The sequence below is a fragment of the Hydra vulgaris genome, chromosome 05, assembly GCF_038396675.1.
Source record: "Hydra vulgaris chromosome 05, alternate assembly HydraT2T_AEP".
Lineage (NCBI taxonomy): Eukaryota > Metazoa > Cnidaria > Hydrozoa > Anthoathecata > Hydridae > Hydra > Hydra vulgaris.
Window position 1 is genome coordinate 44386001 of NC_088924.1, and position 15758 is coordinate 44401758.

General features: G+C 27.9%; 1 protein-coding gene across 2 annotated transcripts in view; it reads right to left on the minus strand.

Annotated features, from left to right (window-relative positions):
* Positions 1 to 3506: 3506 nt before the first annotated feature.
* LOC100212597 (uncharacterized) overlaps positions 3507 to 15758 on the minus strand; it is a 42943-nt gene continuing 30691 nt past the window's right edge. For both annotated transcript variants that reach the window (XM_065798269.1, XM_065798270.1), the window contains 7 exons: positions 14994 to 15172; positions 14556 to 14823; positions 13069 to 14409; positions 9531 to 9707; positions 4671 to 4739; positions 4336 to 4577; positions 3507 to 4217 (listed from right to left, as the gene is read on the minus strand). In XM_065798269.1, coding sequence (XP_065654341.1) covers positions 4101 to 4217; positions 4336 to 4577; positions 4671 to 4739; positions 9531 to 9707; positions 13069 to 14409; positions 14556 to 14823; positions 14994 to 15172 — 2393 coding nt within the window. In that variant the 3' untranslated portion in view covers positions 3507 to 4100. The remainder of the gene's footprint in view (positions 4218 to 4335; positions 4578 to 4670; positions 4740 to 9530; positions 9708 to 13068; positions 14410 to 14555; positions 14824 to 14993; positions 15173 to 15758) is intronic.

The window sequence follows — 15758 nt, forward strand, 5'->3', positions numbered from 1 at the left end:
TAAAGAACTTTTATCAAAACCATTGTATGTTTTATAGTTGTGATATTTACCCCAATGTTTAGAACTTAAAGCAAACTATAAGTAATACTTTCAATTAATATATATATTTTTTTATTTTTGTTTTTTATTTTTAGGTGCCCCAAGAAGTCCTAACGGTCTTGTCACAGGGCACCGCGGAAGTGCATTTAACAAGAAAGTTCGCGCCTCTTTCCTTACCGTTACGCGAAAATATGTCCAGAGCTCGTTTTGAACCTGGATCTCAAGGTTATAAAGCAAGCGCTCTAACCACTGCGCCACGGCCGCACTATGATTTATTTTTTATGCAAAATGATTTTGAATATAAAAAAGGAGAAAGGTATTAGTCTGATAAATATAGAACTTCCACTAAAAGGGTTTCTTGAAGAAACGGTTGAAAACTTATGATCTCATTATTTTATTTTGAAACTACGAAAGTTCTGTACAAAAAGAAGTACAAAAAATCTAACAGGTATTAAACTCAAAAAATGTTTAAAAATATTTATAATATATTCAAAAAAAACTTAAAACATTTTTTATTAGTCTGATAAATATAGAACTTCCACTAAAAGGGTTTCTTGAAGAAACGGTTGAAAACTTATGATCTCATTATTTTATTTTGAAACTACGAAAGTTCTGTACAAAAAGAAGTACAAAAAATCTAACAGGTATTAAACTCAAAAAATGTTTAAAAATATTTATAATATATTCAAAAAAAACTTAAAACATTTTTTTTTAAAAATCTAAAAAAACCATAAAATAAAATAAAATAAGAATCTTATTACTGAGTAATGGGTTTTCTATTTTATTCATTGAGCAAGCTACTTTTTTTAAAGCCTCTGTTACAATTTTCACACATTACTTTACTCACCATTTACTTTACCAATCAGTCTTTATTTGACTAAATTAGATCTTTGACCAAATATCTTAATTAGAAACTCTTTTCAGCAAAGGTGGTGTCAAAAAACTCACCTGAGTTTCACGCATTGGATTTTACACTGAAAAGTTTGACACTTTTAAGAATCAGGTTTGATACTGAAATTTATCGTTTCTCTTTTTAATGTTTAAAACTAATGACGGAATGGTAATTTGTAGAAGAATTACAGAAAAACTTCCACTACGGTGGTCTGATCTGCTAAATATTTTTCAATCTTTTGATTAATACCAGTTTTCTATCTTGTATCATTAACAGTGCTATCGCATCTGGTTACGTTTAGTTCATGGAATGAGAATTCAGCTTCATTCAAATATGAAACAATTTTACTGGCATTGGTTTCAGCAGAATCAGAAGAAGATAAACCATGACCAATGTACATAAAACGTTAATGTAAAATTGAGTTCCTTTTTTAAGGTTCACTAAAACCGTTTTAGGTGTTTTAACCACTTGCGTTTTTGCTTCCTTGCAATAAAATGCAGTCCTTAAAGTAAATTATACTTTTCGTTGCATTTAAGTTGTGAACTGTAATTTACTATTTTTAATTTTATCTTTAATATCTACAAGACTGTGATCATAATTGCTCACAATATTAAAATCTTAAACAAAAAGAACGTTTGACCAGGAATGTTGCGATATAAAAAGACGTCTTCACAGTTCCGATAATTTTATGCGCGTGCATATTTAATAGTACGTCATGGTTCTTTATGCGCAGAATCACATGAAAACTAGTAAATACACATAAATAAACATAGTAACCTTAAAAGAAGCGTTTTTTACTTAAGATTATTTTTATCTTTTCATAAAAAAGACATTGATTTAGCTTTATATAAGTTTTTTTTAAACCATTTTAAATCTAAAATCTATATTGTTTATATGTTTTGTTTTATGATAAAAAACAAAAACGTATAAACAGTATAGATTTTTTAAATGCAAAAAGACAAAACAAATTTGTACGTTGAGTGTAAAAGCTCCAAATAGTATTATTATTTGTAATAGTATTATAGTATTAGTATATATATATATATATATATATATATATATATATATATATATATATATATATATATATATATATATATATATATATATATATATAGACACACACACAGCTATCATTACGCATTTTAAGCACGCTTTAAGAGCTTTTATTTCTTTCATATATATTCTATAACACAAACATTTTTTTTTTTTTTTGTTCTTCACTACATGATTTAAAATACAAATGTTTAAGATACAAATAAAAAATAATTACACTTGAAAAAGTTAAGGATAAATATAAAGAAAAAAAAATTTTGTCTGTGATTTTCAGATAAATTTCACTTTCTCAAAATCAAAATATATGGTCATGTAATCTTTATTCAATGATTATTATTTGATATTTCAATTGAGCTTTTCCACTTCATTTTCAATATCTACGACTAATTTCTCCATGAGTTGCATGTTTTTTTTCTTTAAAGTATATGTACAAGGTCAACAATAAAGCATAGATAATTTGGATGTTACTTTTTTCGTTTTATAGTATTGATCTTTATTGTATTGATAAATATTGATCTTGATCTTAATAGTATTGATAACTATTGATCAAGTACTTGTAATTTTATGTTCTTTCATCGTCTGTAACAACTCTTCTGTGATACATCTGCACAATGCTACTCTTCTGGTATAAAGGTTTATGAATATGCACATACACATACAAAGGCACACACATATACACATACACACGTACACATATCCAGATACATACACACATTCATACATACATACCCACATGTATACATATATATACACACATACATATACACACATATATATATATCCATAAACACATATATATATATACACATATACATACACATACATATATATAAAGAGTATATATATATATAAATAATATAAATTTAGACTTAAAATAGTTAAAATAAACTTTAATAAAACAAAATCGATGTCTTTATTATGAAAAAAAGAAAAGAAATCTTATGTAAGCAACTGTTTCTTTCAAGAACGCTTTCGTCTGTGTATTACTTTCTTTTATGCAATTCTGCGCATAAGGAACCATGACGTACTATTAAATAGGCGTGCGCACGAAATTATTGGAACTGTGAAGCGGTCTATTATTTACTGGCACAATATAAGCACCTGTATTCTTACAACGCCCCTCTGCGTATGTACGCATTATTTACTGCACCTCCCTAACGCTTAACTTTTTAAAACATTAACAAAAACTATTAATTCGACGTTTTTGTTTTAGGAAAGATAGAGAACAACAGATTGCCAGACCGCGTACGTACTCGCTGTCTTAACCCCCCCCCCCCATTCTTCCTCCTTATACGCATTCATAGATGCCAATAGTTGTGTTTCCTCAAGGGAAACATAATTATGGTAGTCTTTTCACAAAGAGCAGATTTTCAAGAACAGGTTTTAACTTAAACTCAAAAAAGAAAAAAAATTTAAAACGTTATATAATTACAATACAAATAAATTTAATGGCGAACTTAATCGTCTACATCAAGTGAATCTGATTTAAAAAAATCGACGATAACCAATGAAAACAAAATTTAATATCTGTATCTAATTTATTTTATTTATTTACAAGCTTTGTAAGCTTAATTGACAAAGAAATGTTTATTTAAAAATTGAAAAAAATTTGTAACTGCATAAAAACACACGCACAACAAATATAATAACAATTTGACTTTTACTACACAATTTCTGTTTACGATTCTGACGATTCCTCCTATTTTGACTCATACTTGATGATGAAATCTAGATGATAGAAGAAATCTAGATGATGGATGAAAAATAGTTTACAAAAACATTGTAATATGCTTCTACTGTTTAGTAAATTTTCAATCTGCATTCATTACTGCATTCAAGGTTTGACGACGAGGTGTGAGGTACGTTTCCAAATATTAAAAGCAGTGCACGATAACCTTTTTTATACGAATATCGAACTTTATACGACACAATTTAACACGAATAAACATGAATCTTATATTATTTAGATTATAACCTATTTTTTTCTCACTCGATTTGGTTTTATTAGCAGTCGAAGTTTAAAGCGTGTATGTCAGTTTATTTAAATACGAAACTGTCTTATAATATTCTATAAAAATATTTTTGTATTTGCACCGTCAACGAACACCGCAATTTAGATGGAACAAAACAAGCTGTCTTTTCTTAGAAATTCTAGTTCGTTCAAAATATCAGAGGCGTATTGATGTGCGCTTAAAACAGGGAGTTTTTCCTTGAAGATTCTATCGAAATTCTAAAACGATTAAAAAAGATTAAATTCTATAATGTATATAAAGTTTTAGAATTACTATTAAATATGCAGAACTAATAAATTTTTGTTTATTTCCTAAATGAATCAATTAATCGCTTACTATAGAAACCTTTCGGATTCTCTGAAGAAGATTCAATGCATTTCTTGCAGTATTTCCGTCAGTGTATGTTAACACTTCAAACAACGCCTCAAAAGCGTGAAACAAATTCTCAAGAAATCGATAAACTCCAAAACCACCTAACTCTTGAATTCTAAGATCCATAGCCTGTAACCATGCTTGAATACCGGATTGATTTTGCCATTCGAATTCATTTGTGCACCTTTTAGACCAAATGTTTACCCCTGCAATTAAATGTAAATAAATAAAATTTGGAAACTACTAAGTTTATCGATTAAAAAAATATTCGATTTAAAAAAAAAAGAAAAATAATGAACCTTGACGAACAACATTAAGAGTGTTTGACGCTTGCTTCATTACTTGTTGCTTAATATTTATACGTTTCCCTAAAAAAATCAAGGTCTAAATTTTATATTAACTTAAATTAAAAAGATCTACACATAAAGACTGAATATAAACCATAAAAAATGCCAAAAATGAAAATTTTTGGTTTGACGTTAAAATGTGTTCTATGTACCAAATACTACACAGTAAAAACAAAGTGATATTTACTGTGGAAGTAGTAACTACTTCTTTTTTTTTTACAGTGTAGTGTTTTGGACATTGAAACTTTCATTTTTGGACTTAAAACTTTCATTTTTAGCACCTAGCCCAGATTTTATACTCAGTCTTTTACTTGTCTAAAAATTCACTATACAAATAAATAATAAACAAATATATAAATAAAAATAGGAGAAATGAAATAAAAAAAAACATAAAAACTACAAATGTTTTAAGAACTTTGAAAATAAATTGCCCACACAAAAAAATATGGCTAGAATTTTAATGTAAATTTTAACAGAGTTAAAATTGCTTGTTCAACTTTTTCAATTTTAATTTTCGTTTTAACAAAGATATTACATAGGCTGTATCAATTTAAAGAATATTTAATTGACTTTAAACAGGTAATCAACTTTGCAAACAGATACAACTGGTATCACAGATATCAACCAGATGTGACTCTATTTCAACTGCTGATAAGCTTTGGTTATCTACCACACCTTTAGGCAGTAGTCAAACTACTTTCAGTTTAGTTAAGGTGGTATGAAAAAATAGAAATTTTCCACCAAAATTTGAAAAAACAGTTAATAAGTTACTTTCATGTAATTTTTTTTTTTTTGCTGAGAAATGACTCTTTCAGTTTGCATCAAACTAAAAGTGTTTAAAATTTTTTTAACAACGTCATAGCAACAGAAAAATGAGACCTTATTTTAGCCATATTACATTTGATTGCCAAATTGACAAATTTTATAAAGCTCCTTTTTATATATAATATAGATTTAAGAAATTTCTGGACTTTCAAGTCACATTTGCTTAAAATAATTCATTTTGGGTGAAAGGTCACTTTTGTAAAACAATATTTTTTAAAGTTTTCACACTTAGTCATAAAATTTCGAGGTAAACGAGCCAAGTTTTTGATTTTTTATTTCATAATTAATGTTAATAATTGCTTATTTTTATTATAAATATAAATTTGTTGCTTGAAAATTTTTTTTTTGCAATGCTACCACTATGATGAACACTTTTTTTTTAAACATATTTTTAAAAAGGTATTATATTCATTTGCTAATTAAATTTTTGAAATTTTTCCTTAAAAAATTTTTTTTTTTTTTAGATTAGTGAGTTTTTTTTTTAAACAAAATCTTTAAAATCTAAAAAATATATTTATTTAAAAATAAGTAAAGAATAAAAAATAACATTAAAAATTGACAAATTTATGTTTAGAGTGATATACCTTATATACTTTATTTTTATTTCTTTTTATTTATTATAATTAGAAAGCTTTTTATGACAAAACTCTATTTTAGTCTTCTGATTAAACTGATTGATTAAAAAGACTGAGCCCCACCCCCCACCCCCCCCACCCAAAAAAAAAAAAAAGAATTTTTAAATGTCTTTGTCTCATTGCTTAAATGAGTTTAACATAACACTGGATTTAAAAGTTTTTGAATTAAAAATACTACTTTGATTTCCATGAGCACATTTTACAACTGCATAATATTATTAAAAAATTTCTAATATAATGAAAAAATATAGGAGTTCAATATAGTATTTTGAGTATAGTCAAATATAGGATTTCCATTAAAGTCAAATTATATAGAAGTTTCAAGAAAAATAACAATTTTGTAAAAAACAATTAATAAAAAAAAATGATCATCAAAAAAATTTTAAACAATTTTTTTATAAAATTTTTTTTGCAGTAAAAATTTTGAAACTTTTATACTTTTGCTCTATTTGAGATTTAGGCTGACGTCAGGTTGACGTCAGGTTGACGTCAGGTTGACGTCAGGTTGACCTGTTGGTCAGGTTGACGGTCCATTTAAGGCCCATATTGACCTGTTAGTCAGGTTGAGGCTTCATTAGAGACTCAGGTTGACCTACAGGTCAGGTTGACAATCCATTTGAGACTCAGGTTGACCTGTTGGTCAGGTTGATGCGCTATTTGAGACTCAGATTAATTTATTTTTTGAAGAACTCTTTGTTGAAGTTCAATGATAAATACATTTTTGGAATTTACCAATATATGATACTAATAGATGCAGCCTCCAAGTGATGAAAATGATTTTACTCAATTTATTAACTAAAAATTGTTGACTAAAATATCTTTTATTTGTGTTGTCTAGTTTACTTTTATATTACAATTAGTATTAAAAAGCTAATATTTAAGTGATTTCACATTTTAAACACAAGTTTTCCACTTTTTTCTTCTTTTTTTTACCTTTCACAATTTGGCGAAGAAAGATTAAATAAAAACGGATTTCTATTTAAACTTTTTAAATTCTTCTTTCTATTGCTGAAAAAAGAGTTATTCTATTCTATTACTGAAGAAAGTGTTTTCTTGATGTTTTTCATTACTTCTTGCTTTGTCTTGTCTACCCCTGGTTTTCAATGAAAATTAAAACAGCATCAAGACAAATAATAAAACTATCAACTCTAGATAACTCACTTATATTTTATGTAGTTAATGCGGTAGTGGTGTAGTGGTAGAGCACTCGCTTTATAGGCGATAGGTTCTGAGGTCAATCCCCACCACGTCCCTGGTAGTACTGCGCTCAACTTGTTTCTCCGCGCAGCGGCCTTGTTCGTCAAGTTTCGTGTTTCGGAGTTATAGAGTTGAGAGAGGGTTATAACCACAATTAGTTAAAAGGGAGTTTGATCCACTGTGCTTTAATTGTGCTCTAAATTAGTATCTAGTACAAATTTCAATAACTAAGCGTCATAAGGAAGTTCTTTTACACTAACTTTTCTAAAGCATCTCTTTATCATTTAGTTACTTTATACCTTTATAATTTAGTTAACATTAAACTTAATGTCAGGCCTGGACAAAAATTTATTTTTTTGAATTCAGTGCGGCCTCAGTGTGTCAATCCTTAGCTTCCATTGCCTCAATTTTTTGTTTTGGTATAAACTTTGCATTGGCATTTTTTTTAAGTAGGTGTTATTTCAAAGATCAGAAAAAAATGATTCCCCTTCTTATTTTCTTTTTCTCTTTTTTATCAACTTAAGTTGATTAAGTATAAAGTTTATTTGTTAAAGTTTATTAAGTTTATTTTTTTGATTAATAAGTTAACTTTTATTTTTAATACAGAATAATGCTTAAACCTGGCTCTAAATATATGTAATATATAAATGGCAGCGCCGCTTTAGATGGCCCATGCATAAGGTCCAATTTTGGCACACTCTCTCCAACATATCGGCCGGTATCTCACAAGTAAATGCTTAAATATTGGCTTCCAGTGCATCAATCATTGCTGGTTTATCCCTGTAGACATTATCCTTAACATGGTCCCACAAAAAATAGTCCTAAGGCATTAAATCACACGATCTGGGTGGCCAATTGACAGGCCCCAAACATGAGATAAACTGTTCACCGAATTTGCCTCTTAATTGGGCCATTGTTTCGTGTGCTGTGTAGCATGTGGCATTGTCTTGTTGAAACCACATGTCAGTCAAGTTCAGCTCTTCCGTTTTGAGCAAAAAAAAGTTTGTAATCATCACATGGTAGCGCTCGCCATTTACAATAACATTCCGACCATTGTCGTCTTTGAAAAAGAATGGCCCGATGATGATTTTATCCATACCAAGCAGTGACTTTTTTGGGGGACATTGGTAGCTTTTGTAATGCTTCTGGCTGGTCTTCACTCCAGATGTGGCAATTTTGCTTGTTAACGTATCCATTCAACCAGAAATGACCTTCGTTGCTGAACACAATTTTCAATAAAAATGTGGATCTTCCTCCAACTTTGTCAGCACCCATTCGCCAAATGTTAAACGTTGTGAGAGGTTTTGTGGCTTCAATTCTTGCACCAGCTGTATCTTATAAGGTTTTACACACAAATCATTTTGCAAAATTTTCCATGTAGTGGAGTAACAGAGGCCCAATTACTGCGAACGGTGGCAAATCCACATTTCACAGTCATCGCTAACACTGGCAGATACAGCTGCAATATTTTCTTCGGTCCTCACTCTACGTGTGCATATTGCTGATTTAAGTCCAATAATGTAAACTGGGTTCAAAATTTAGTCACAAGCTTCCGAATAGCTCCCTCAGTAGGCCGACCAAACTGCCTATAAATTGGAAGAAGTGCGCAATGCACTCTCTTAACCAAGCATGAATTTTGATAGTAAAATTCAATAATTTGCAAGCGTTGTTTGTTCGTAAATCGATTCATGATTAAATTATAGACCAAACTGAACAAGTTTGATAATGACACAAGACACAATGCACGCGTGATCTGTCAAAACCAGTGTTGCCAAAAAGATACCAGCAAAAAAATCACCCTTTATATATATATATATATATATTTATATGTATATATATATATAGAGAGAGAGAGAGAGGAGAGAGAGAGAGAGAGAGAGAGAGAGAGAGAGAGAGAGAGAGAGAGAGAGAGAGAGAGAGAGAGAGAGAGAGAGAGAGAGAGGGAGGGAGATAAAACATAAAGTTTTTTTTTTCTATTTTTCATTAAATCTATTTATTTTATTATAAATTTCCATTTTTGATATAGCAAAAGATTAAATAAAATATTTCAGAAAAAGTAAATATTATTATATATAATTAAAAAAAAAAAGATTCAAATTTGGTGACATAAAATTTAATAACAAAAATACAAAAATGTTTAGTTAAAATAATTCACCTGCACTAAGAATGAATTCTTCTGCTTCAAATAATTCTGAATAAATATTTTTATCTTCATCATGGAAACTGCGTTTTGCTGATGTCAGAGATTTGTACAACATTTGTATTGTTTCCGCCATATCTCTACATATAGCTATAAGTTGATGGAAAATATGACATCTTCCATTTGGGTTCTCTAAATTTTAACCTCTAACAATTAAAACTTCTGTAAACTATGAAAAATTGTAAATGAAAATAGTGAATTATATAAATAAATAAATAAATATAAGTATATATATATATATATATATACAACCCTAATTTGCCGACCTCAATCTTTTAGAGGTCAGCATCATGTCAGCCAAAAAAATTTGATACAAAGATCTCACCATAAAACATAGAAATGAGGCCAGCAATTTTTTGCTGACCTTAAACACTTTTATGCCTATTTTTATTTCTTTTTTTTATTATTTTTTTTTTTTTGTAAAATCATTTTTGCTTCCAACAAGGCTGCAAGCAGCCACTAATTAAAGTTGGAAGTTACTGAAAGGAAAAAGATGAAGATTGTAGAGCAAGATAATGATTGACGGATGACTTAAAGGATTGCAAATTATATGCATCAGGAAAGCAAGATGAAGGAAGCGAATTCCAAAGAGCTGATGTTCGAGGAAAAAAACTAGAGGAATAAGCGTATTTGGAGCACTTAGGAACAGTCACAGAAAAAGGATGACACTTAATTAAATGACGAGTAACACGAGAATGAATTTTAGTAATGGCACAAGAGACGCTAGCTCTTTAGAGCAGTGCCCATTATAGTATTTGTAGAAAGGAGAAAGAGAAGCAACATTACGACGATGTGATAATGGTTGGAGGTTGGCTGCAAGAGCAGGTCCAACTATGTTTACAATGCGATTTTGCACCTTGTCTAAAAGAGAAAGGGCATCATTAGAAGAACCGCCCCAGATACGGCAACAGTATTCCATACAAGGCCGGATTTGAGACTTATAGAGATAGAGAATAGAATCCAAAGTAAGAAAGTGACGAGCTTGATAAAGAGATGCAACCTTAGCAGATGCTAATTTTGCAACTGATTTGATATAAGGTTTCCAAGAAAGATTGGAAGTAAGAGTTAATCCTAGAAGATGAAGAGTAGATGACTCATTGAGTACATCACCGTTCATAAATATAGGAAGATCTAAATTATTGCGATAACGATTGGCTGAAAAAATTGAGTTTTATCTGAATTAAAGCGAGCCCCATGATATATATATATATATATATATATATATATATATATATATATATATATATATATATATATATATATATATATAATATATGTATATACATATATATATATCTATATATATATATATCTATATATATATATATATATATATATATATATATATATATATATATATATATATATATATATATATATATATATATATAAATTAGTAAAAAAAACTTATCTAACTTTTTTCTTCAACTTGAAGTTTCACCAATGCTTGATCATCAGGAAGAACTTTTCCTGATGATCCAGCAATGGTGAAACTTCAAGTTGAAGAAAAAGTTAGATACGTGTTTTTTACTAATTTATTATTGCTCTGTTCTTTAAGAACATTGAGCACTCTATTTGTAAAATACACTAACATAATTTACATATATATATATATATATATATATATATATATATATATATATATATATATATATATATATATATATATATATATATATATATATATATATATATATATATATATATATATTGTATATATATATATATATATATATATAAATATATATAAAATAAATGCAAACATACAAAAAGAGATAAAAAAAAATTTCAACAGTGAACAGCAACATATGTAAATAGAAACGACAACACAAATAACAACAAACATTGTGCAAACAAAACAACTTAATTGATGAAGAAAAATGTAAAAAAATATATTTGCCATTATTCCTACCCAAAAATAGATGACACTAAAACAATATACAAAAACACACAACAATATAAAAAACTTTTTAAACTAACAAAAACTACTTTTTTTTTTCAATAACATTAATTTTTGCTGCTAGAAAAATATATTGTTCTTTTTTATTATTATTTTCATTTTCGAACATTTTTTACTTTTAACTTTTAATTTTTATTTATTTTTCTTGTTTTTTATCTTGATTTATTTACCTTTTTTTACTTTTTTTATTTTATTTAAATTTAAGGACAAGTAATGGCCAAACCTCTGAAAAATATATACGGGAAATGGTAAAAAAATACTGTTTTTCACTGGTAAAATGTTATAAAACTTGCTTTCTAACTAAATATTTGTAAATTAGTTGTAAGAACTTTGCAATCTATGATTGTTCAGGACTTTGGAACCTATGGTTTAACCTGAAAATATACTAAAAATTCTATAATCATAACCTAGACTTGTAGAAACTTTGGAACCTCCGTTCCAAGTTATCTTATGAATACATTTATAAGAGTTTGAGCAATATAATAAAGCAATATAATAAAAAGATTTTTAATATAATATATGAATTATGATAAGAAAAATTAAAAATAAAAACATTTAAAGTGGTCATCTTACTCTAAAATAAATTCTGTTTTTGTATTGGCATATATGAAGATATACAAGAAACACTTAGCAACCTCATAGTATTAACAGAGAAATTTTAACTTTATAATTGTAAATATTTCCTGACATAAGATTTAAAATCTATTGTGAGTCTACAATTATTTTTATGATTAAAAAATACTTTTAAACTCATGGTAGAAAATTAGGCTGTTTTTGAAAAAGGTGTGCGGTACCTTCTGAGCATATTTCAACTATTTAGTCAGTCAATGAATGTACTGAAGCCCCTGCCAGTAGTAAGTCAATGAATGTACTAAGCCCCTGCTAGTAGTCAGTCAATTAATGAACTGAAGCCCCTGCCAGTAGTAAGAAATAATAATAATAATAGTAGCCTGCCCAAACCCTTATCAAATGTATACACTGAACCTTCAGGGCTACAATAGATTTATCACACATATATACCCTAGTAATAAAGTATTTTAGTATAAAGTAAAGTTTATGGCAATCAACATACAAAAGTGGTCTTAAAAAAGCAAAATTTTATTTAAATGCTTTTAGAAACATTTCTTGAATATAAAAGTTTTTGAAAAGTTGCATTTTAAGAACAATAAATATATAACATACTTTATTAAATGAACACATAATTAAAATAATTGAAACAGAATTAAAATACAATTAAAATAATTTCAGGTACTTTGCAAACAACCGTACTTATATCAACTAAATTATTAATAAATAAAAAAATGTACATTCAAAAGGATTAGGTTGTGGGGTGCATATAACCTAAACTTTGTCACAACTTAAAAATGTGAATATTGTCACAACCTAAATATGTAAATAGTCACAAGTTAAATACATGATAAAACAATTTCATAATAAAATATTTTTATACTTTAAAAATATTTTATTGCCTCATAAAAGTTTATACAATAATTTATATATTTTCTATGTGAAATTTATAAACAATAATTTTACCAGGTATCTTCCATCTTTTTCTAATCATGTTTGACATCATTTGATGTTGAGGTGAAAAAGGGAGAAATGATTTTGTTGAAACACCTCTGTCAGGTTTTACATTCCAAAAAGGATTTGAAAACAAAGCATTATTATTAGGTTGAAAAAATGGGGTTTTTGTGATTATTGCAGAAGAATGATTTTCGGTATCTCTCTTAAAGCGACGTTTTTTTAATTTCAAAGTTTTTATAGCTTCTTTTAGTTTAAAACCTGTTTTATTATTTGAACTACTCGTTTTATTATTTGAACTACTTGTTTTATTTTTCTCTTTGAAACTTGGAATTAAGAAAGAGGTTGGAAACAAAATTGATTTTGTTTTATTTTTGCTTTTATTTTTTGTTTCTTTTTCTAAAATTTCTTTCATTTCTTGTTCATCTTTAGAGAGCAACTTAGGTTGGTCTTCTATTTTTTTTAATTTGTTTTTCATTGCTTTGCTTGGTAAGTCTTGTTCGAGCTCTTCTTCAGTTACAAGGTCTTCAGCTAGATCCTCAGATGAGTTATCATCATTTTTTGAATCAGTTGAACCTTCATCATCTTCACCAAAGTACTTATTTTCTATGTTATTTTTATTAAGAATTTGTTTTAACTCGTCTCCAGCTGATGATGCTGAACCACTAGCAGAGGTTTCGCCACTTGCAGAACCAGAAAATGGGATAAAACCATCAACTTTAACAGGATCACTTATTTTGATATGTATGCTTTTAACAGGATAATCTGTTGGAGATGAGATATTAACTTGTGGAAGGACAGGCTTATTAGTTTGTTTATTGCTATCTTTATTTGTTTCAACTTTAATTGTGAAAGGTTTAAAATTTGAAGAGTGAAGTTGAAGAGGAGATTTATTTAAATTATTATTTGAGTATTCGTTGTCAACAATTGACTCAGAATATTCAGAAGCTTTAGATGGTTTTATTGTGGAGTTTGTTTCTTCATTATAATCTAAGTAATAAGTATTTGGAGCCTGGATTCCAAAATCACCATCCTCAATAGAATCAGGTAAATTTATTTGATTTGTGGGATTAGGCAATGGGAGTACCATATTGTTTGTTTTTTCCTCAATCTCATCAACTATTTTCAAAATCTTAGACGTGTCTTGATTTAAGTTTTCATCTATCTTTACTAAATCAGGAAGCTCATGAGCTTCATTTAGTTGCGCAGTTACTGAAGATACATCATCTAAAGTTGTATCTATTATGTTAGGAAAAACATAGTTTGCTAATGACTCTGTGAGAACTGTGACAAGATCTTCTTTTAAACAGCTCCATATGCTGATGTTCTTCTCAGGTTTATCAAAAAGAACAACTAGTGAAATGAAAAATTAATTTTAATTAAAAAATTTTAATTCAAATTAAATTAAAAAATTTACATTATTTCATCCATTAATGATTTTAAAGTTTTATAAAGATGATTTATAAAACAAAGCAGCATATTTGCATAGATAACTTTACCTGCTACATGAAACTGCATACACCCAGTAGATGCTTGTTCAATACTTGTATTATAACAAACACTGTTTATTTTAGCCCAACCATAAGGGGATCCAAAATTGCGAATTGCATCAGCCCCATTCAAGCCAGGAGATGAGTCTTCTTCTATTATTTCTTTTGCATCCAAAGCAGCTTCTAACACTGCTTGATGCTTCCCTTTATTGATTTCACTTTTTGTAAGTAGCTGTTCTAAGTTATCTAGTTCTATACCATGTTGTATAATTGAAGCCTAATAAAAAATAATCATCAATATCATCATTATTAACTTTGGATCAATAGTAAAAAGGACCAAAAGTTGAAGGTAAAAATTAAGGTGGAAAAAATGCTTTATATCTTTGTTATTCATATTTTTAGATTCAAAAAATACAAAAAAACAATCAAATCAAATATTTGTTCAACCTCTTTTTCAGAAAGTACTTTCTCAGCAGCTGTTCTAATAACATGACATCCATCGTGTTTTGAAATACAGAGAGGGTTTATATTTTTCCAACAACACTTTTTCCAACTTGAACAGGCGATACAATGTCCAAAAATATCTAGTCTGCAACATTGATTAAGTTTCGGACAACCAAAACAACCTAGTAATAATTTTATAAACAGAAATCAAGTAACTAAAAAAACTTAAAAACCATTTTTAAAAAATTTTGAGTGATAGCAACACACTTATATTATACACCCTAGGGTGTCCCAAAAAACAACACTTTTGAAAAATATATGCAGAGACCCCCTTAATGTGTTCTATCTAATACAAAAACACTAGATTTAAAATTTTTTTTAATAAAAAATATTTTAAAGGGTCCCTCAAGACCCTCAAATATTTAATGGGTCCCTAATATTTTCAAAAAAAAAGTTTTTTAAAAGTATGTCAACCTGGTACTCAAATGAAGCAAAGTTATATAAAAATTTCAAAAATAATATTTAATTTGGAAAAATTTTAACTTATCAAAATTGTCATAAAAATACATAAAAAAAGCATTTTTTTGTTTTTTGTTAAAAAACATAATTTTTCATGTAATAAAACCAAAATAACAATTCTATATTTGAAATCTATATTATTTTTGAAATTTTTATATAATTTCGCTTCATTTGAGTACCAGGTTGACATATTTTTGAAAAATTTTTTTTTTGAAAATATTAGGGACCCATTGAATATTTGAGGGTCTT